The sequence below is a fragment of the Oryzias melastigma genome, linkage group LG4 (assembly GCF_002922805.2).
Source record: "Oryzias melastigma strain HK-1 linkage group LG4, ASM292280v2, whole genome shotgun sequence".
In the NCBI taxonomy this organism is placed as follows: domain Eukaryota; kingdom Metazoa; phylum Chordata; class Actinopteri; order Beloniformes; family Adrianichthyidae; genus Oryzias; species Oryzias melastigma.
In genome coordinates this window covers 1024019-1047509 of record NC_050515.1, presented here as the reverse complement: position 1 = coordinate 1047509, position 23491 = coordinate 1024019, and the positions used below count along the sequence as shown (strand labels likewise).

Here is a 23491-nt window from a genome sequence, read left to right as displayed (position 1 = left end):
AAGACGTCACAGGTCACAGCCCGCTCATTTAGACTGAGATCCTTTAATGACAACAGGAACTCCAAACAACAAACTCCTTCAGGTGGAGGCTCCAGAAGCAAACGATTAAAAATATTTATCTTTATCCTATTTTTCACCCAGACTAAAAAAAGGAGATTTGGGACGATTTCACCAAGCAAATGATGGATTAATGTAAGTATATTTCAGAAGACAAAGCCTGGACTGAGCTCGGTCGTCGTGGCCTCCATGCAGGCCCTTTTCTGGGGCAGGAGCGGCTAACCACACATGGCGCCGACTATTGGGATGCAAATGAGGCTGCTTTTATTAGGCCTATCGTCAGGGCTACAGCTGGGCCGACGCAGATATGCTGGGAGGGGGAAACAGTTGGCTGCAGTGGGGGCAGGGGAGAGGCCATCGCTTCAGAGCCTCATTTCACTCCAGATTCATCCAATCCGAGGTGCAGAAAACCAAAGAACTTGTTGAAATCTAAGAAAACTTTGAGGACAAACAATAGATTTTGTTTCACCTCAAACCCCCTTAAAGCTGAACTCTAACGAGGTTCAAAAATGTTAAACCTTGCTGATCGTGGCTTAACCTAAATGGAAGCGGACCTCAGACTGAATCGTGGGGCAAAAACGTTCACAACAACAAAGTATTAAGGTCAAAAAACAATCAGGAGACCCCCCGTGTGTCGCACAATCACTCACTGACGAAAGCAAACAAATCCTGATGTGGAAGGTTTCAGGTGTCAAATGAAAACGTTGCGAAGTTCAGTCCGACTCACCAAACATCTGAATGAAGGAGGAGCGCAGAAAAAGCTCAAAGGGAACAGATCTCCTCGACACCATCCAATAATATTCAGCTGAGTTTGCTTGCAGGCGTCACATTCCTCAGACACTTCAAAGGCTGGAATAAAGGAGCACGCAGCCACTGAGGCTGGAGCATCCTCACTCAACTGACCGTCCTTCAGGACCAACAGACTCAACCACCACAGGAAGGCTTTTCTGAGAAAACCTGAGATTTCCTTCAGGATTACTGGGCTTTTCCCCCTTCAGAGGGGGCAGAAAAGTGCCCCAAAAAGAAGGAGGGCTAATGCCACAGCCAGCCCTCCTCCAGTATTCCCACTACCTCGGATCGCCTCATTGGCTCCAAGGAGCTAATATGCTAATGATGGGATGGAGCGCCGGACCCCTGTCCCTCCATCGCCGCTGCAGGGTGGAGGTCTGACATTCCAACAGGTTGATTTCTGGGAAGCACAAGCCCCACCCCCCACCGCAAGGAAGTTTGGGGTCCATGATGAATGACGGACCTGTTGCTTTAGAAACATGTATGTTGATGTTTGTTCCTGAGGACTCATCAATGAATATACAACAGTCGTATATACAGCTTCTTAACACATGTCCACACTTTACACACAGACAATAAGCTACAGCTGTTTCTGAGAAAATGCTCAGGTTTGTGTAAAAGTGCCCTTCCTGCATTCGATATGTCCAAAAAACGTACAAATAAAAGCCTTCTTGCATCATTTTTCTTAAAGAACATGATGACAGAGCACTAGCTGATAAAAAAATGGAAATAAACTCAGTTATCCTTGATTATAACTGCAAAGAAATATATATATATATATATATATATATATATATATATATATATATATATATAGAAAAGAAAGTCAGTCATTTCACAAATGAACGTATTTAAATCTATTTTATCAGCGTGATTTTCTTAAAAAAGTTGAAGCCAAGCAGATACAATTGTTTGAATTGTGGCTAGCAGTTATCAGTGATTGGTTATGGATTTGCAATACGAAATAAAATAACTATTTTTTTCTTTTGATTATGACATACGGCTGCAAAACAAAACAAAAATATATTTTTTTAAAGATGTATTTTTTGAATTAATAAATGACTTTAAACAGCTCGCCATGTTTGCAGGTGTGTAGTACCACTATGCTACCCAACGTTAAGGGCTTCAGTCCTGCAAAAACATTTATAACGTCATCCAGATCTGCAGTCCACACGATGAGGAGAAAACCTCTGCAACACTTCAGGCAAACACTCAGCTCTTCAATAATTATATCATAGGAACTTCAGAGGTTTGATGATGAGGATTATTTGGTTTTTCATTTAGTTCTGAGGAGTCTTTTGCTTTAGTTCGTTAAACAGATTTTCCACTTTGTTTCTGTGCAAAGACGCCATCGTATCCAGACTGTAAACCATGTAGCTTGAATCAGACTACCCAGTCGAGAGAATTGACTTCAGAATGACTGGTATTTTGTCCATGTCCTACTCCTATCTCCCTCTGTGATTGACACTTTGGGTGCCTTCCTGAAAATACATTAGAATTGAACACTTGATTTGGTCAGCAGAGTGACACCGGTGATTAGGTGCAGAAAAATACTGATGCGGGTGAGTTTCCCACACGGCCAGTAAACAACCGCAATGCTTTCACTTTGACTGAACGCCATCGATGAACCATTTTGTATTTTATTATAAAACAAACAAGTTTATTTTATGGTTATCGCCAGTGAATTAGTTGTGTGATACACCCCTCTCAAAAAGACCTTTACAAGATGACTACATATGTTTGTTGTCAGGAAACTAAATAATAAAATACAAAAAAAAAAAAAAAAATCAAATTCAGTAGCTATACTAAACAAAAACAGCTTTATGTCAAATATAGAGCAGAAGATCTGACCAGCTACACTGATTATTGCTGTTTGTTGAAGTTAAACCAAAAAGATTACTGGTCCTGAATTTGAGTTAACCCTCTCTCTCTTTTGGGGTCCAGATGACCCCACCTTTACATTGATGTGTGATCCCTGTCATGACGAAGATAGACATTATTTTATGTCTGCCGCAGACACCAGCAAGGATAAAAAAAACCTTTATGGAAAAAAAAGTTCAGCACGCTGTCTTGTGGGGTCAAGATGACCCACTTTTAATGTAAATACGCCTTGGATACCACAAAGGTTGAAAACAACCATATGTTGCAGTTCCTAAAATAACCACAGGGGGCTGGTTTTTAAACGTTTTTAACCCTGGAGAACCCAGGGCCATAATTTTTTTGGTCCGATTTATTTATTTTATCATTACTCACTGTTAATTTCTGCCACCCAAAGCAAACAAAAACATGTTCTTGAGTACTCCAGGGTTAAAACATTTTACACCAAAAAGTGAGCAAATGTAGAGCATGATTTCAGAAACATTTTTCACTTTTCATTCCATACAAATGAATATGTATATATTTTCAATAGTAATGTAATTACAAGTTTTTTTTTAAGATGAGTGCACCCAAATATTGGATTTGTCAAAACCTTCCCTTTGACCCTGTCCAGCTCCAAATTGCTTTTTTTAGAGTTGAGTAGAGTTAAATTCCAGTCATTGCACCTGTTCCATGTCAGGGATGGTCCAGTTAATGGAGGAAATAATCTAATTTCAACAACCACTTTATCCAATAATATACAAAATATTCTCAAAAAACAATATTTTACTACATTAAATTGAATAAAACACGCTATTTATGCATATAACTTTAAGAAAAATAAAAATAAATTCCAAAGATCCAAATTAATCTGACTCTGGCGTTAAGACGGGAAAATATTTCAGTAAAAATGTCTTTGCTTGAGACTCAAAAAATGTTAAGAAATCTTCTTACTGAAGGAATTAAGCGCAAAGCATTTAAATGTGCTGCATGGACTAATTTTTACAGAAAAAAAATGAATATAAGCCAATATGCTGGTAAGAATTTCCGCTGAAACTGAAGCTGCATCAGTGTGGGGAGGTCAGGGCGTTTAAACATCATCCAAGTTCCTACAGTCTAAACAGTTATAAGCATCAAACTTCCCACACTCGTTCTGTCTCAGTACGACATTCTGATTTAATGAAAGTGTTAGAACAATAACACATTTATCATATTTTATGACGTCTTAATTATTTGTTATGGTTCTTTACTTTGACAGTGAAAAAAGTAAATGAACAAAACCTTCAGACAAACTTCAGACATCACACCATTGACTGTATGTGAGAACTGGAGTGAGTGAGTAAGATGTCATCCAAAGAAACTTCTGGCTCCAACCAAATAAAGTCAATTTAGTAGCCTGTTTTTAATACAAACACTGCTATGTTGGAGCCAGACCACATCAGTAAGCAGTGATAGGGCCAAGTTAGGCTGAGTCGATGTTTCTATGGCAACCACTCTGGCCAATCAGGAGTGAGCTTCTTGGAAGGACACACCCCCTACTACTTGAAAGCAGGCATGGGAGAATATGTCAATCGAACATTTTGAATGTTCAACGTGACCATCTTCTTTTATTGAGGCATCTGATTGGTCAGTTTATAACTTGATGAAACTCAATAAAGAAAAAAATAGTGTTGTCAAAAACATGTTTAAAAAAAGTTATTAGACCAGGAACAGTAATTCTGACTGATCTAATGACTGAATGTTAGCCGTTTATTTCTCTATAAAAGTCTCTGGCTTATTGGAGCAGGCAGGTACTTCCTGTTTGGAACGCGAGGTGGAAGGGGTCACTCAGTCCAGTTCTCGTATACAGCCAATGCGTTACACAAAGGAATTTATGAGGTAAGGAACTAATTCAGGATGTCGACCAGAGTTCTCTTGGCTCCACCCAAAAACCTAAAGAAATCTTAAACAATACACACATTTGATCTCTAATATGATGAATCAATTAAATGAGCCTCCACACTCAATTAAAGTTGTCATAAATACCAATTTGAGCAAATAAACACTTTTGAGACAATACAGATCAGACAAGACTCCTTGGTCCCTCCAGTGGTCTGTTGAGGAAGTGCAATGTGTTCTATTTCCTGGTTTGGCTTCTGGATGGCTCATTTTTGCTATTAAATATTTAAAAAAAAAATTGGTAAAAAATAAATAAATAAAAACAGCGATCCAGAGGTCTGCAGGTTGATGTGTAAACCTGCAGGAATAAACTCCAAACTTTACGATGTCATGTAAAGTTTTCCTGACGTGGCAGCATCATAGTTAGTGATTATTTTTAAAAATCTCCATCCTATAGACACACTTTATTTATGATATTTTTTTTACAAAATCTGAGGAGTTTTGCCAGAATTTGGTTATGTTTTCATTCTAAAGAGAAGTACTGCTTTTACACTTTTAGTTTCATTTCATGTATTCCAAATAAATTTGATTTAAGCTTAATGTCTTGTTTTTTTTTTTTTTTGTCTGATTACTCCTAAAGGTTATAGAGAAAGACGTGACCTAAACAAAACTGCCTTTCACTCACAGTTCAGACACTCACTATAGTTCCTGCAGGATCACTGCCTGAGGATAACAGGATTAGACAGTTAGAAAGCTGAAATACAAGAAGGTGTAAAATATAATGTGTTGTCAGTCATCACTGGAAAGATAATCAAATAGTATTTAGATGTAACTCAGTACTGAATCATGTTTTATTGAGAGAGTAAATCTGAAATGTGCTGACTAATCGTTAATGTCTTCTTCAGAGCTGAAGTTGCATCATAGCACATCTCGTGCTGATGAGGTATGTGCAACACGCCGGCCGTTTTCCCACACTGAGCCACGCCCTTTGGATGTCTGTGTGACACGCTCCTCCACTGCTCCCACTTTCAATGTTAGTCACCACAAGCCGAGCTCTGCCCGTCTGTGGGGGGGAAGGCGCCACACCTTCTGACCGGAACGGGTTATGACAGCTTTCTGGCTGCTTTTCAACTATCCGACATGATCCCTAGATAAACAGTGAGGTGCCTCGCGACTAACCCTTCACATGCACGGGCAGGGCTGAGGCCCGAGAGAAACGCTACAGGTGAGAGGTGAGAGCTGCACAACAAAACATCTCCAAACCACCAGGCCCTTCCATCCATACAACATCCAGATGGTAGAAGAAAAGAACTGGGGCAGGAGCTGAAGCTTTGACGCTCTCACTGTCGTCTAAATCTGACACAGACCTGTTATTGTGGCCTTGGGAAATGACTGAGTTGACATCGGTCTTGACGGTGGAACAAAGCGAATTCTTCAGCTCAGGGAAGCAGACAGAGTCCTGTGGGATTCTCTGCTGTGTAAAAACAACAAGTCTGCTTCTTGAGCGGACGCCTCTTTCTTCTTTTAGAGGGATGAGAATGCTGCAGTGACATTAACCAGATCCTGCTCCCGGCTCTCTGCTGGGAAACCTTTCCCCAATGAGCTGCGTTTCTCAAGAAAAACGCTGCATTGAGTTCATCAGAAGAAAAAGTTTCTAGAAAGCTCAATTTTTAGCTGAAATGATAAATATGGCCCAGAATCAAATCAGACGGTTTCCCATATTAAATTATGACAAAACTCACTGCTACCTCCTCTCTGAACGTTTACACCGACTGCAGCAACCCATGTTCAAGCAACCGTGCTCAATGAAAAAGTTTATGTAAACACACATAGATACACATTTTGGGCTCTTACGTTTAAAATTTACACTCACGCTGATACACAAGTTTCTACTACCATTTTCTGGTTCTACGTACGAAAAACACAGCGATTGAATGCGCGTTGACAGTTAAAGGGCCAACTCCTTAAAAATTGATCATGGAGGAGAACTCAATAATTGCTGTTTGTGTTTTGACGGAATCCTACGACACCAAGACTTTCACACATTGGAATAAAGCAGTGAAAGAAAATGCCTGGAGCAAGATTAGATTGGCACCACTTGACATTTTGCACCAAATGTAGGTGATGGACATGCGCTAGTAAACATTAGAGAAAGATAATGAAGAAGAAGCCCCTCCCTACTTGCCCAGTGTGAACATCATGGGCGTCAAATGCCCGGTGTGAACGTAGCATAAGGTCGAGAGGTAAAAATCTGAATCTTAAAAAAGTAAAATGACTTTTACTCAGTCCATTTTGACCTGATATTGATAATACACAATATATTAAAAGTAAAGCAATAAAAAGACGAGTTGCTGGATGAATGTAAACTGTTGTTGCTTTTCTAGTCGTTGCACAACAATGACACGCTAGCGGTCTATACCCCGCATAAGCCGTGAAAACAAACCGCTCAGTGGAAGCGAAGTTTACCTCAGTGAAAACGCTCGCCAGAATTAACTGGACCGTACCACTCCTGACCGTACTAGACCGCTCAGTGGAAACGAGGAAATTTGCTCCCCGCAGTTGACCCAACCCTGGGGAGAGGTGACCTGCAGACACAGCTGCACTCTGGAGCAATTTGGTGAATTACCCCAATCCCTAACCTTCCTCTGGGTCCATGCGGCCAAGAAAAAAGTTCAGCGCTGGCTACTCGCATTTAGAAAATTACGACAAATTGTCTTATTAAGAATGTTTTTAAATAGAAAATGATCTTAGTTTAAGCATGTAAAGTCCACTACACACATTCAGAACATGGTGTAACTGTATTATAAAGAATTAATTATCAACAAATTTTGTTTTTGTTGAATAACAATAGATGAGTTATTCTAAATTCAAAGTTTTGAACATTTTTGTAAATTAAGAGTCTGGATCCTCAACAAATATTTGTTGCTTGGGGCAAGAAGAGGATTCGTGGTGCAAATCTCTGTTTTTGCATTTTAAAAAGAATGTTAATGAGGTGTCATAAACACAAAGCAGCTTCCTTTCTGTTTTAGGAATTTGAGAGCTCCAGATCACATGGTTAGACACGGTTTCTCCACACGATCTCATCCAAACACCTCTAACTGACTTTTTAAACATTAATTTGATTAAAATGTTTGCTGAAAACAATTCTTTAAAGTGTTTTAGTGACACAATTACAATAAAACGAAGACTTAAAATGAACTTCAATATATATATTTTTTATTTTTAAATTGACTCAGGTGTGTCTTTGCAGCAGCTAATTTTAGAACAAAAAATAAATATAAAATCTAAAAGGTTTCCCTGCTACACTGAGAGAAACCTTTAGCACACCCTCTCTTAGAGGTTAAATCGCCTAAATAAACATTTGTGTTGAGAAAAACAATAAGTGAGATTGTGAGCTCTTGCGATGAGATAAATGGCGAGTCCTTGTTCGCTGTGATATGATACAATACAGGCAGAAGTGCAAACAGTGCATGATGACAATGGGAGCAGTGTCTCACACAAGGACATTCACAGGACGGTGACTCTGACTGATGAATCATTTGTGGCCAAACCAGATATGAAAGCTAAACAATTTCTACTAGTTCCCATTAGTCCCAGAGAGGTTTTGAGGAGGTGTAGTGGTTTGGTTTAGGAGCAAGATGTCTTATCCAGATAAATCTGAAACTTCTGATCAAGAAGGCTGTGAAGAGGAACGCACCTCTCCCTGGGAAAATTCTTTTTTAAAAATCCTCTTTTGCATAACTTCCCCTTGTTTGTACAAACACATGCCAGCGTGGGATGTGACAGATGCAGTGATGTCACTACTCTCTTTCTGAAACTGTTACGCAGCAGGAACTCGGGCGTGAAACGCTACGACCTGGAAAAACAGGACCGTCCAGCTTCCAAGAACACAGCCTCTCTGAAACAACACCAGCGCAGACATAACAACTGGATCTCAGGTTCTACTCCCTCGTCGCCGGGGCTTGTTTGGAGGCGTTACCATGGGGAGCTTAACATGATGAGGCGTGGCAGCAACACGTACCTTCTCACCACCAGACTCAGGGTCTTGTGGGAGCCTTTCACCAGGCAGATGGCCTCCTGCCTGTAGCCGCTCAGGGGAATCTTGTTAATGTTGACGAGCTCGTCTCCCACTTGGAGACACACCGCCGCCGCTTTGCTGCCCTCCTCCACCTGCGAGAGAAAGGAGAGTTTTAGAGAACCCGGTTGGATGCTGGTTGACACACAAACCATTTCCTCGAAAACCTTCCAGCGGCCGCTGACACTGCCCTTCACACAGCTCCTTCATGAATGGAGGAAACTCGACACCCTAATTATCCTCTGCAAAGGTGGGCTGTTGCCCTCAAAGCATTCTTGCTAACTGTTTAGAACACAAAGGAGGGCAGTTGCAGGTTTCCCTCACAATGACCCAATTCCCAAACAGAACCCAGAAAAAAAAACCCCACAGCTTCAAAACAGACTACGGTAATATCAAATCAATATGAACAATTGTGTAAAACACCAAAAAAGGGTACTATCAAAACCTTTTGGGGGATTTTTTTACTTTAAATTGAGAGAAATACATTTATTATGTTCCAGATTGCTTCATTTTACTTTTAAGATGTAAAAAAATGAAGAATTTTCCTTTTTTACTCAGATTTGGTCCTCTGGCCATAAGATACCCTTGTAAAATAGACCCGCTTTGGTGCTCCAGAGCAGTCTCCCCAAGCCAATTTCCCATAATGCATCTCAGTGGCATCTGAGTAACCACATGGGCAGCCCCCATGTCAACAGTGTTTCCCTAAAGATTATTATAAGTTAACCCGCTGTAGAATCTGAACCTACCGGTGAAGTTTCCAATTACACCGACTGTTTACAATGTCCCTCAACCCCCCCCATTAATAAAGTTTTCATTCAAAATGTAACCAAAATGTTTCATAAAGTTTTTAGCTTTGAAAGAAACTGAAGTTGACCCAAATGGCTCTTTAAAGTTGAAAGTTGCAGACCCCTGGGGTGAACGGTTGAAAAGTTACAAGATATTAACCGATGTCAAGTGTTAAAAGGTTCAAATAAGTGAAACTTGACCTGGATTTTCTTTTTTAGACGTTTTCACATAATTTTGACTTTATCTTTGCTTTGTGTGTGGAAGTTTACATTTCTAATTTGTCTCTATATGCCTGATCTTTCTGATCTAATCTGGATCAATATCTACACAAAACTGTAGCAATGTTTAAAAACTGAAAATGTCAGATGTTATGATTCAAATAAACTCTAGGCTCTTCGTAAAAATAAAAAAAAAACTCAATATTGTAATAAAGACATTTGACACAAAACCTTTTTTTTCCCCTCTTGCCTTCCATGCGTTTGGTGTTTACTATAAATGCAACAGTGGAGCATTACATTACAACAGAAACACATGTCGCTTCATTCAGTGAACAACAGCGGGGGGCTCAGCTTCAAAAGGCATAAATCAAAGGCAGCAGAAATGTCGGCGTTGTTTGTGTCTGAGTGCAGACACCTGGAACAACACTCGGTGCCGATAAGGCGTGGGCTCGGGACGGATCCTGCTGCAGAGAACACGCTCACGTGAAGGCGGATTCACGCGTGGAGGTCGGCGCTGATGCAGGAGGGCAGATATGATGTAAGCAGGTGTGGAAAGAAAAGCAGTGGGAGGTGGCCTGCCAGTCCACACATTAGCTCACTAAAGCCCAGCTCTGAAGCTGATTATCAGCTCTTTTCCAACCTGGGACGGGGGGTGGGGGGTGACTCAACCACAGAGGCATGTGTACGTTTACAGACTATTATGTCTTCCATGGGTGTTACCTTCAGTGCTAGAAACTGAAGCTGAACAACACTCCAGCCTCTTTTTGTTCCTCGGTGATGGAAGATAAAGAAGGTTTTTTATGATGGTTGGCGGGATTCCTGAACGAGTCCTGATATGGTGGTGAATTGAGCAGAACTGCTGCTGGATTGCTTTTCTGAGAGTTACGATCATGAGTGTTACTAAAAACATGTTTTCAATTGGGGAAAATGATCCATCTACAGGCTGATGTTTGCGAGTTCTGACCCACTCTGCATTCTTTATGTGAAAAAGGGAAAAAATACAAATATTTCCATTTTAAAGCAGCTTAAAAATACCAATAAGATGAAGTGAACTCAAAAATTAATCAAATAAGTTTAAATTTAACAAAACATTCAGTAAATCTGAAGGTAGATTTACTTACTGTGTTTAAAAGACTGCACTCTCGCCCCTCCCTGTATGCATGTTCTCTCCGTGCATGCGTGGGTTTTCTCTGACAGTTTCCCCCCACAGTCCAACAACATGCTTCATAGTTCATCAAGCAGTCTAAATTGACCCTGGGGGTGTGATTGTATAAACCTGCAACAAACTAGTGACCTGTCCACGGTGAACCCCACTTTTACCCAGCAGTACCTGGGATAGGCTCCAGCATCCCAGCACCTCTGGAGCTATACGTTCACACCGCCCTCTGCAATACGAGTTCAAGTGACCACTTTCAATGAAAAGTTCATGTAAATGCATGTAAAGGTGCGTTTAGGGCTTCCGTGTTCAAAACTCATTGACACGTTTCTATGCATGTTTCTACAACCATTTGGTCATTGGGCAAAATCAAACCAGTAGAACTTCAGGGACTTACATGTCACCAAGCATTTTATATTTTGGAATAGAGTTGTGAAAAAAAAAAGTCTGGAGCAAGATTTGCAGCACTTTGATATTCACACCTACCCTCTTCCAACTAGATGGCAGACATGTGCTAGTAAAGAACAGAAAAAGCAGAAGAAGTCCCTCCCTGCTCATCCAGTGTGAGCATGGGCTGATCAAGAATGGACATTTGGCGTTTCCACGGATTGTGAGGATGGATGGAAATAATTATGTGAACATGGTAAGAATACTTTCAGAGGAGGAAATTAAGGGTTTTAAACCAGGAGGAGATAAGGAGTGCTACATAAAAAATAAAACAATAATAATAATAATTTATATAAATAAAATAGAAAAAATTCAATTGAATTAAAGACAGAGGAGAGAGCAGCTGATGAAGAGGAGGCTACTACAGTCAGTCAAGAGACAAACATCAGTAATGAAAATGAGAAGAAAAAAAAACACCAGTAAGGACTAAAACGATCGTGATCCTCTTCATGTCCTTTGTGTGCTTAACTTCTGATTTCCACTTTACATCTTAACTGGTTCTGTTTTATTTTAGCTCATCTAACACAACAGCAACAGCTATGAAAGAATATCCTCTGAGAATGATAAACTTTTATGACCTATAAATTATTTAGATGAATTACATCTTTGTAAATACCAGTATTTAGAGTACAAAACACCTGTGCAGGTGATCGGTGCTTTGACATCAATAAAATGAAAACTGTTAACACACTTTAGTTTCATTAAAAGATCATCAGGACGTACAACGGGCCACCACACGGGATGATAAACCAATGATTTAGTGAGAAATCTGGAATATTATTTTTTAGCCTTTCATTGATCTAAAGTCTTTGACAGCAGGAACCTGAAATTCTAATTTTCTATTTTAAACACACCCCTTCCTAAAGTACATATTTTATATGTTTTTTATATATATTTTACATTTAAAATGAATGTCTAAATCCTGACTTTTATATATTCTTTTAAACACCTTGGAAACATAATGTTTTGCAAACAATGTTAATAAAGAAAATTCTGATTCTGAAAGCCTTTCAGTTTTGCCTTCAGTTGTCCTGCCTCATGACATTGTTTCAGGCAGATGACGTTGACCCTAATCATTACTCTTCTACCACCATGCCTTACAGCTGGTACAGGGAGTTTATACTGGAATTCTGTTGCAGTTTACAACAGATTTACCAGTAGTCTGGTTTGTTCTAATGAAACCTTATAACATGAGCAAGTCCCAACAAAAAAAGTTGGGTTTTTTAAAAAAAAAAACACTCTGATGAAAATTGTATTTTTGATGTTTTTAACATATTTTTGTAGCATTTTTCTCATAGTGGAAGACATATATAAAGAAATGTTGGTCTAAAATTGTATTTCTGAATATTTCTTTTTTCAAATCATTGTGAATTAGGAACAGATGACAAAATGATTGTAGTTGACACGTTGGTGCTACAATCGATGGGCCACAATCTCCCTGCTCTGCTCCATTCTGATGAATCCATTTGCAGACAAATAGATCCATGAACGTCTTTGCTTTCCTCAAATGAGCTGGAATTAAAATTGTACGGCTGGATCGTCCTGATATTGCTCGCCATTTTTGTTGCACCATTAATGCTAAATTAAGGGTGTGAGAGGCTGTAAGCTAGTGATCAGTGTAAACAAAGTGAAATGGAGGTGGGCTTACTCCACGCCAACAGTTCTACCACAGCTCAGTGATAATTTCCTACTGAACTCCTGTCGCTCTGCAGAAAATATGTCCTAAAATTACAGATTTTTAAAATTTAGGCTAAAAACTGCATAATCATAATTAAAAGACGACTGGGAACAATTTTTAAAAGGATGAAAATATGATCGGAGGAGCTTATATTTTGAACTGGATTTGACATTCAACACTCAAAGGTTTCCCAGAACGTCCTTCCGGCGTTGTGGGGTGACAGAAAGTGCAGTCTGGGATGGTCCCGTCTGCGTCACAAAGAGCAGGTTACAGTGACTCATGCTCCCTAAAGGTGTCATTCACAGGCTGTTCTCACAAGCAGCCGCTGTTTCCAAGATCAACACCAAGCAGAAAGGTTCATGCAATCCTTCCCCATTTTTCCCAACAAGGTGTCTGAACACACTGTTGCATGTGAAGACACTAAATAATGACTTCTGCTGCACAAAGAGCCCAAGTAAAGCTGCTGCTGCTGCTGCTGCTTAAGCAACATTGCATCACACTTCTCGCTCAGGGCTCAATCGGCTGAAGCCATACGGCGTCCCCCGCTCCCCACTTTCCTCTAGGCTGTAATCAGCTCATCTGCAGCCTCTCTGGATTCCTGAGCATCCAGAAAATAGCCTGACATCCCCGTGTGGGTCATGGGGGAAGGATGTGGTGGCTGTGGGGGTAAAGAATGCCTCTTTTCTGCTGACAGACGTCCTGTGCAGCCTGTTGACAGGGCATTCAGCCGGTGGATGGTTTTGGCCCCCGCCTGCACACCACTGATAGTGTTCAGTCAGGCTGAGCTTTGGGCAGCTTCTAACAAACAAACAAATGCCACAGATGGATGGCCCTTAAAGTCCGTCTTTCTTGAAAAGATTTCAGTTTTGCATGTTTGTTCATCTGGAGCTGGAAACGTTCAGCTGACTGTCTGCTGTGGTATGCAGCTCTTAAAGCCCCCTCCCAAAAAGAACCAGCAGCAATGATAGCAGAGAGTGTGATATCAAACTGACACGGGACAAGTCAACACGAAGAAAGCATGCAGCCATTCTTTACACAAACTCCTAATTCACTTTAGACCAGGGGTCTAAAAAGATCCGAGTGGACCAGTTTTTTACCAACCAGAACCCTGGAAGAACCGCAAAGCCCCACTTCATTATTTATAAAAATAAACGTTATGTTTATGTGGACATCCAGATATTCTTTTAAAAAATAGTGCTTAAATATTTACAATAAATGAAATATTAGTGTTAAAATTTTCTACATGAACAATTTGAACTTATTTTCCTTTTGACAGCAGAACATACAAGTTCCTTTCAAAATAAAAGACATCCTGTATCAAAAAAGATCTTCCAGTTGCAGCAGATTTCCTTGAATTTTTTATTTTTAACTTTTTTATTATTATGACTTATAAGTATAAAATTGGTATAAAATCTTTTAAAAAATCTACACATGTACAGTGGAGGAAATAAGTACTTCTCAGATTTTGCAGGTTTGCCCACTTAAACATCCTAATGGTATGTCCATAGAGAGAGATAGAAAACCACAAAGAAAATCAAGAAATCCACTTTAAAGAATTCATATAAATGTATTTGCACTTCATTGAGAGAAATAAGTATTTAAACCCTCTTGCTGGAAATACTTAGTCATTTTTGGCAAAACCCTATTAGTAAAGTACAGAGGTCAGACATTTCTTGTAGTTGATGGACAGCTTTCTGCACATATCATAATCGTATCAAGAGGAATTCTGGTCCACTCTTCTATACAAATGAATTCTAAATCATTCAGATTTGGTGGCTGTTGTTTAGCAACTCTGAGCTTCAGCTCTCTCCGTAGGTTTTCTATAGGATTGAGGTCCAGAGACTGACTGGACCACTCCATGACCTTCATCTGCTTCTTCTTCAGACATTCCTTGGTTGTGTTGGCCGTTTGTTTAGGGTTGGAAGACCCACCCATGACCCCCTCTACTTTGGATCTGACCACGGCTCTTTCTCCCAACCACTCTAAATAAGTCATGACGGTGTTCATTGGCAAACTTCATCCTGGTCTGCACACGTGTCTTCTTAGACAAGGGGACTTTGGGAACACTGCAAGACATTTGCTGTGTAAAGTATCACCAATGGTTTTCTTGGTGACTATGGTTCCTGCTGCTTTGAGATCATCAACTAACTCATGTTGTGTTGTTTTAGGTCTATTCCTCACTGTTGTCATGATGATAGAAACCCCACCAGGTCAGATCTAGTTTGGGGCCCCAGACCTACAGATGGATTGATGCTCATGTTCTTGTATTTTGACACCAACAGTGGTCTCCTTAACCCCCAGCTTGTTGCTGAAGGTTTTGTGGTTAATTCTGGCCTTTTTGCAGGTCTTCAATCTTCTTCCTTAAATCCACTGAAAGCTCTTTAGTCGTTCCATGTTGGAGAGTTTAGAGTCTGACTGATTCTGTGGACAGGTGTCTTTATACCAGCGATGAGTTCAAACAGGTGTCTTCAGTTCAACTGACAGGATGATCAGGAGAGTCAAACAGACAGCAGAAACCATAGCAAGAATAGGAGGCTCTGAGCCATGCAGGGTTCTCCAGGGTTCTGCTTTCATGCACTGTTCCATCAAAGCTGTGGTTCTGCTTTTTGGCCTCCACTCCCAATAATGGCAGACTGCACAACCCTCATGCAGGTGAGATACAGTTCAGAGAACTCAGCCGTATCTCCAGGTTCCACAAACCCAAACAACCCACAATTCTTTGCCTGAGCCGTCATGCTGCGTCCTGCACTCCCTGGATCGTTCAGATTGAGCAATCCCACTGAAGTAAACCTGATTATAATGAGTCGCCCCATAAAAGAAAAAAGAAAACTCGTTTACCTACAGGCGATGGATGGTGCCGAGCCAGAACAGAGAGGTTTGGTTCTGGCCCACAAGGAGCTAAAAATATGTTTCTCCATAAAAAGCTTGATCTTGGCGGCGGGAACACGTGTACGTGCTTCGTGCCCAGATGTCTCGTGTAAAACAGGATTATTTCAGTTTATTGAGACTTAAAATCCAAGAGGTCCGTAAGCAGAACCTGAGCTATGAGAGGAATGTTAAGCATTTTAATAAGATTCAGGATATTTTCTTGAGCGAATACCTCCAGCCTGTCATCAAAGTGTGGCTCCTTTTTGATTACAGGAGGAAACGGCACGGTTCGGGACAGAAGCAGACGGATCGTCTGCTTGTCACACTGCATTGGAGGTTGTTGCCTGGAGAAAAACGGTGTTCAAACTGAAACCAGGGTTTCCAAACATGACTCTTTTGAAAGAAACGCCAGGAATGACTGACAAAACTGAAGCTGCAAATGATTAACTTTTGAAACGGATTTCACCCACAAATATTCACTCCTGTACGGGAACTTTTTGAAGATCCATGTTTCTTTTCACACCTAAATGGATAATGCAAACAAGCATGCCAGAAAGCCTACAGGCTGTTCCCATGACTTTTCAAAGCAGGCTGCAACCACATTATGGAAATATATTCATGTGCCAGATGAAAAAAAAGGAAAATTTTCCTGCAACTGGTTCACAAAAAATAATTGACAAACGGATGAAGTCGTAGAATCTGAGAACAAGTCCGAAGGAGGCGAGCGCACCGGCCCTCACATAATTCATCTCATGGTGCGGTTCCCGCAGGCTTCAGGCTGTCATGGATAATTCACTACATGCAGAGGAATCAAACAAAGATCTTACTGCATTCCTTCACTGTTCCTGGTAGTGCTGGCTAACCCTTCAAACTTTAAGGGTCGTGTCCACAACAGCCCAAAAAAACAGAGGGAATAAAAGCTAGAGATGACTCAAAATTAATCCATACAAAAGAAAAACATCTCACCAACTGATTAATCCACTTTTCTTACTCCATATGAGAGTGTTGAGGGGTTCCTCACCCCTACATGACCCTGACAACTTCTACAGTGATCTGAACTTAGCAATAACAAGGTTTGTCTTAATGGGAAGTTTTGTGATGAACTTTGGACGCTCTTCTGTGTACACAAAAAACCACACAAAAACCAGGAAGGGAATCTGCCTCCAGCTAGATAGCTCATGTCGCATTACAAACCAAGGTCTGGTGGAGTAAATGATTACACGGGTTGAGGGGACAGGGGACCGGACAACTCCCATGAGCTTTAAAACCCTGCATGCACGAAAACAGGAACGTGAAACACACCTGCATGTTCTTAAAGACACACTCCATGAAAATGCTGTTGCTAACATGTTCTTGTAGCACCTCTCTCATGGTGGATATGAGGAAAATGAACATTTCAGAGTATTTTTTATTCACTTGTGAATCAGGAGCAAACAAAAATAGTAGTTGTTACGTCAAATCTACAATCGGCGAGACACAAGCTCTCTGTTCTTCTCTATTTGATGCAACTACTTTCTGACAAACAGATCCATCAATGTCTTTGTTTTCCTCGTCTGAGCTGGAATGTGACTCAAACCTTTACCTCAGGATAACCCCAATATTGCTCACTGTTTTAGTTGCACTGCTTGGGATAATTAGGGGTTGTTAGCTAGTGATAGAGCGTGTAAACAAGGAATAACGGGATATCAGTGGAGGCTTACTTCCGTAAGACAGTCCTTTTGAATTTTGGGTTAAATCGGCAAAATAATACTAAAAAGACCTCTGGATTGGCTTTGAAAATAGATCAAAAGATGATCGGAATTTTTAACCCTTTAACACCGAAGCTCTAGTGTTTATGTTCTTTCATCTATTGTATTTTTTTAGTCACTGAGGCTGGGTTTTTTTTAGGCTAATTTAGAGTTTATCTTCTATTTTAGCAACATGCTAACATTTTTGACTAATTTAGTTTACTGAGGATTTTAGACTATTTTGGAGTTTAGCTAGTGTTTAAGCAACGAGCTAGCTTTTTTTGGCTAGTTTGGAGATTAGCTCACATTTAAGCAACACACTAAATATTTTTACAAAATTGGCATATATTTGGGAGTTTTAAGCAATTTTATAGCAAATTTTTCAGAAATTTAGGTCAACTTAAGCGCCCTTTCATAGTTCTTTAACAAAATTTCAAGTACAGTTTAGCAAATTGAACATTTTGCTTTTGCATTTTTAGCAATCCCTTCAGCAGTTAAAGTAAATTGCGTCGCCATTTTCAGCAACTGCTTTCAGCAAAAGCATTCACACAAGCATTTTCGCAGGTAATGCAACTTTTCTAGTTTACTTTACTTCTCATTGATCTAACTTACATTTGTTTCCCTTCAACGGATTTTAAACTCGACATCTGAAGGGAAACCTAGTTTTTTAAAAATTTTTTCACTGTTTTTCTGGTTTCTTTTTGTCTGGGTTTTGAGTTTAGTGAAAAGCAATCAGCTTTAGCCACACTTAGTCGGCATATCTGTTCTTAAACCTCTTTACACCTATTGATGCATCAAACCACTTTAACTCCAAAGTTTCCTTAAATTAGCCTCTACATAAAAGCAGAAAAAAGGGGATTTTTTATAGCTGGAAATAAATTCAGGCATCACGGAATTAACACTTAAACACCAGGGCTCTAGTGTTTATGTTCTTTAATCTACACGGTATCTTAAAAATGTTGTGTTTTAGTATCACCGGCGACACCTCAGGTGCTATTGGGTTTATTAACTGGACTTTTAACACTAAACCAAATTAAATTCAGAGAAAAATCCAGCTCATTCTGCTATGTATCCTCATAAATGTGTTGTTTATGTTTTTTTTATTCAAAGAAGAAGAGCTAAAAGCCCCAAAACGAGGATCTAAATCAACAGTTCCATGAAGCTTCGAGGCGTTTTGACTGAAACTGACTTTCTGTGTGCATTCATGCTTCATTTTCCAGGTTTTAGAGGAGTTGTCACTCACAGTGTGTCATCATGAAAAGGGTTTTCACTCAGTTACACAACATGTACAGAAGAAACGATCCTTTCTGTCCTCCTGCTGCTACAACAAAATGAAACCATTCCAGAGGAGGATCTCCTTTTTATGCTCGACTTCTGAGCTCTTATCAGACCATTTGCTGCTTTTATAACCATCTCAGTGAAACCAAACTTTCATTTTCAACTCTTGAGATAAAAAAAAAACTATTACAGGTTTTGCAAAAGATAAAACTGAATGTAATTATCTCTAAAAATGAACCTGACGTTCAGATAAGATCTGACTATATGGACTCAATCAAGCAGCACGCAGGTGTAGAGAAGACGAGATGACGCCTTCGTCACAGCGAGCGCAATAGGAGAAAGGGATCATCTCCACATAACAAAGCAGTTTCATGAAAGCATTTCTAAACAGTCTAGGAAAGTTGGCAAATTTGTACCTAAGTTCTCAGCTGTTTTTGACACAAAAAGTTCATTTTTTTGGTCTACCTTGGTTATGATGAGAGGCTCCTGATGCTCCAGTCCTCCTCTGAGGGTAAACCCCCACGGCGCACCCCCTAAAAGACAGACGTTCACCAGCTTCCAGCCTTCTCCTTCTCTGCTCCTCTGAGTTAGATCTCCCGGTTTTGGCATCACGGGCCAAAACCTCACGGCATCGGCAGAGTGAACGTCGCTCCTGTACGCCTCGGCCTCCATTTCACTGCGACACAATGACAGAAACGGCAGTCAGACCTCATCTGCTCCCCAGATCCTCACGAGGGGTCACTGCTGACACCCCGACCGCGGGTGTGATGATGACCTTCAACTCAAAACCCCAAAGGATCAGCTGAGCAGACAGTGAGAAACAGATAGAGCTCTATCGGGAAAAAAGGGGCTGTTATTTTGGAGGTATTTTATTTTGAAAAATATTCTAGAGGGTTTATTTTTTAGTGCAATTTGTTGATCCTGCTTTAAAGGTGGCACCTTGTTTTTGTTTATTTAATCTATGAAAGAGGTAATTGCAGGACTACTGAAGGCAATAAAAGTAATCCACATACATTATTTTGCAATAAAGACTTTAGGAGATCTTGCTTAAAATAATTTAAACAGGCAGCTGGAGCTGGAACAACTGGTTTATTTCAGCTACATTTGATGTAGATAAACATTATATAATCAAATTAACGTAAAAAAATATATTAAAAAATTAATTCAATTAATTAAAGAGTAAAAATAGAAGTTTTAGAAGAGTTTATGATCATAAAAGTATTTTTGTTTATGAAAATGTATTTTTTGCAATTATCAGTGTTTTTCTTCTAGATGCAAATAAGCATGAGAAGGTCATTTCCATGTGAACAGAGTAAAACTTAAACCTTAAGCAGCTCATCTTAACTTGTTTTTTATATATATTTCTACTGTTAAGTAAAGATTTTAAGGTGGTTTTTTTGTGATTTCGCAGTTTTTAAAGGAACACTTGCAGGAGCTTTTAATTTGAAAATCCCTTAAATACACAAAGCGAATATGTAAAGTCTGACACCAACTTCCTTTATCTATGTTTTTTACCAAATAAAAATGACTTTTAAGAGTTCAAAACAATCCATCTGAAAGGCAAAGTGAACGCATGCTGCCGTTCTCCAGGCGGGATGACTCATTTAATGCTCTTAGGAGGAAGAATTAAACAAATCACCGTCGAGCCGCACAATAGAAACCGCGTCCGCTCTTCTGACGCAAAGCTAAGCTAAACCAGCAGACAAGTTTAATAAGTTACTCATTTTTGTCGTAAAAGTCAGATGTCTTCCCCAAAAGGTAGAAACAAAAAAAATCACAAAAAGTCCAAACTTACCTTGAAATTCAACGTCTAAATAAATAAGCAGCTTCGTCGCGAAGTTTTATCCCATTTTAGAAAAACTTCATCCTAAAGACAAAGATCGTTTTTCCGCCGAAATGAAACTCGCTTTCGCTCCGAGCGAGCCGCCGTCCGTCAGGACTCACACCGGGAGCGAGACTCGCCTCAGCCCGGACACTTTAAATGAGCTAAGCTAAACTAGCCCCATCCCTGGATGTCAGGGGCAACAAGTGCTCCGCGAGCGCCACCCTCAGTCTGGGATTAGCAAGCTAGCGTGCGTTGCCTTGACAACATACGGGTGTGCAGAGGGACCAAAACAGTGCCATTTGCGGAAAAAAAGAATAGTAAAACTCGCTGAAAATAATAATAATAATACTTTTCGTACTTTTATACTACTATTCTACAGTATAGAAATTTGGGGTAATAGTTATAAAAGTTCACTACATCACCTCTCTCTACTTCAAAAAGAGAGCTGACAGAATTGTTCATAAACCTCTTTATCTTGTCCAAACAATTTATTTTATCAATTCAGACCTTTAAAACTATATGAACTTGATTGTTTTACAAAGTAAAGATTATATACAGAGCTAGTGAGAAAACATTGTTTGATCGATTGATCAATCAATCATTATTATTTTTATAATTATCTTGCCTTTACCACAAAAACAACAACTGTACTACAACAACAAAACAACAACAATAATAATAAATAATAATAGTTGTCTTACCTGTTTTTAAAAAATATAAATGGAAGATATGTAAAAAAAAAAACTTTTTTGAAATATATTTTCATCTAAAATGTTTTCAAACAAACACACAAATAAATAAATTCTAAAAATAGAGTTATTTCCTAAATTAATTTATGTGAAGCATTTTTGCCTTGTTTTTCTTCGAGGAATTATAAAAAAAATGTAATTAATTACAATAAAATTTCAAAACATGGTCACGACTTGAAATGTTTTTTGTAAGCTCTTGTGTGTGTAGTGTAGTTGCATACTTAGAGTGTATAGTTATGGATGAAAAATGTACATTAGTAGGATATTTGAAAACAAAATTAAACAGTGAAAACAAATTAATTGTCCTGTATGGAAGCGGGAACACTCCTTATCTGGCACGATATGATAGTAAAAAACATATTTCTGGTCTGTTATTAATTTATGCATGAACTGTGAAATTAATTTCCAAATCAGATCCTGCTCCAAGAAACCCCTAAAGAACAAGTTCTTCCTTTGGATCTGATTTGTTTACTGCAAAAAAATAATATGTGCTTTACACAGAAATACTTGCGAGTTGTGTGATGGACTGGTGAACGGTCCAGGGTGAAACAGCTGGTACAGGAGACTGTCGTGATCCTGCACTGGACTGGATGGAAACAGAAGATGGATCGACGGTCCAGGTTATCTTTGTGCCTCCATCATTCTTGATTATTAGGAAACATAACCTGAGATTTATCTTAGAGGAGCACTACTATTAAAAAAAAAAATCAAAGAAAACCTCAACCAAATAGTTCTTTTCTGCACAAGCTGCTATCCTGACCTCTCTGTGAGATCTAATTTGCTGGCGGGACAAAAGAACCTTTTTGTGACTATCCTCTTGCTGGTTTGCACTTCCACTTTAATCTGGACCGAAAGTATCCAGTTGCCATGGCGATGCTGGAGGTAGATGGCTTCCATCTGGTCCCCTTGTAGTAAGAAGGCTTCCCTCTAATATTTCCCTTGTTGCACTGTGGTTTCATCATGTGCTTATTAAAAATCCACCTCTTCTTTCTTTTCTTCTTTTAAGGTGAAAGAAAAAAACCTGCAGGAGCAAATGCTTCCTCTGTGTGACACTCACAGCTACAGTAGCACGAGATCTAAGAAAAACGAAGGAGCTCATCCTTTACTAAAGTGACGGTTACTTTTGAATTTTGTTTCATCTGAGACCTGGTGATCAAAAATCGTTTCTATTCAAAAGGGAATCAAGTTACAAGTTGGGAAAATAACATTTTGAATTCCTAAAAAAAACTACAGTGCAAGGAAAAATACAATAAGTTGATGAAGAAAAATGATTGACATCATTGGAGGTGAATTTTGCAGTTTGGGGGCCCAGGTGAACAAAAACCATCTGCAGTGGGTGTATTCATTATTTTAGTCAGGTGTTATAAAAAAGGTAAAAGACACAAGAACACACAAATGATGGAACTAAACAGTTCACTATGGAGTTAACTTCTCTTACGATGGATTGATAGAATGGGATGTTTTATTTTTGATAAAAAAACTACATTTTCCTTTTAAAATTTTGACTTTTTTCATAATTCTTTTTCTCAAAATTTTACATTTTTTTGGGGGTCTCTAGGAGGGGGACTGGAAAGTGCCCCAATGGGGGACTCCGTCGTCCTCCTGGGGGACTTCAATGCCCACGTGGGCAATGACAGTGGCCCCTAGAGGAGCGTGATTGATAGGTTTGGCTGTTGGACTTCTTTGTCCATCATAGTTTGTCTATAACAAATACCATGCTTGAGACTTGGCAGACCCAAGCGGACTGTGAGGGTCTGCTGGGAACATTTGCCCGAGCCCTCTTTCAGGGAAGTCTTTAACTCCTTCATCCAGGAGAGCTTCAAGCAGGTGCTGAGGGAGCATGGCGACGTCGAGTCAGAGTGGGCCGTATTTTCCACCTCCACTGTCTCTGCTGCTTTGCAGAGCTGTGGTAGCAGGGTCTCTGGTGCCTGATGTGGTGGCAAGCCCCGATCCCGGTGGTGGACACCGGAAGTAAGGGATGCCGTCAAGCTGAAGAAAGAATCTTTTCAAGCCTGCTGGCTTGTTAGGTCTATATAACTGAACACAGTGTAGAGAAATCTGTCTTTTTCCACTTTGTAGTGTCAGACTTTATTCTTAAAGACC

At 39.7% G+C, this 23491-nt stretch overlaps 1 protein-coding gene across 2 annotated transcripts in view; it reads right to left on the bottom strand.

Annotated features, from left to right (window-relative positions):
• shroom2a (shroom family member 2a) overlaps window positions 1–20892 on the bottom strand; it is a 32315-nt gene extending 11423 nt beyond the window's left edge. Inside the window, exons 1-3 of one of the 2 annotated variants that reach the window (XM_024278724.2) lie at window positions 20610–20892; window positions 19280–19490; window positions 8603–8751 (exon numbers count right to left, since the gene is read on the bottom strand). In XM_024278724.2, coding sequence (XP_024134492.1) covers window positions 8603–8751; window positions 19280–19486 — 356 coding nt within the window. In that variant the 5' untranslated portion in view covers window positions 19487–19490; window positions 20610–20892. The remainder of the gene's footprint in view (window positions 1–8602; window positions 8752–19279; window positions 19491–20609) is intronic. The other variant, XM_024278723.2, reaches the window with a different exon arrangement.
• Between the last annotated feature and the right edge of the window lie 2599 nt (window positions 20893–23491).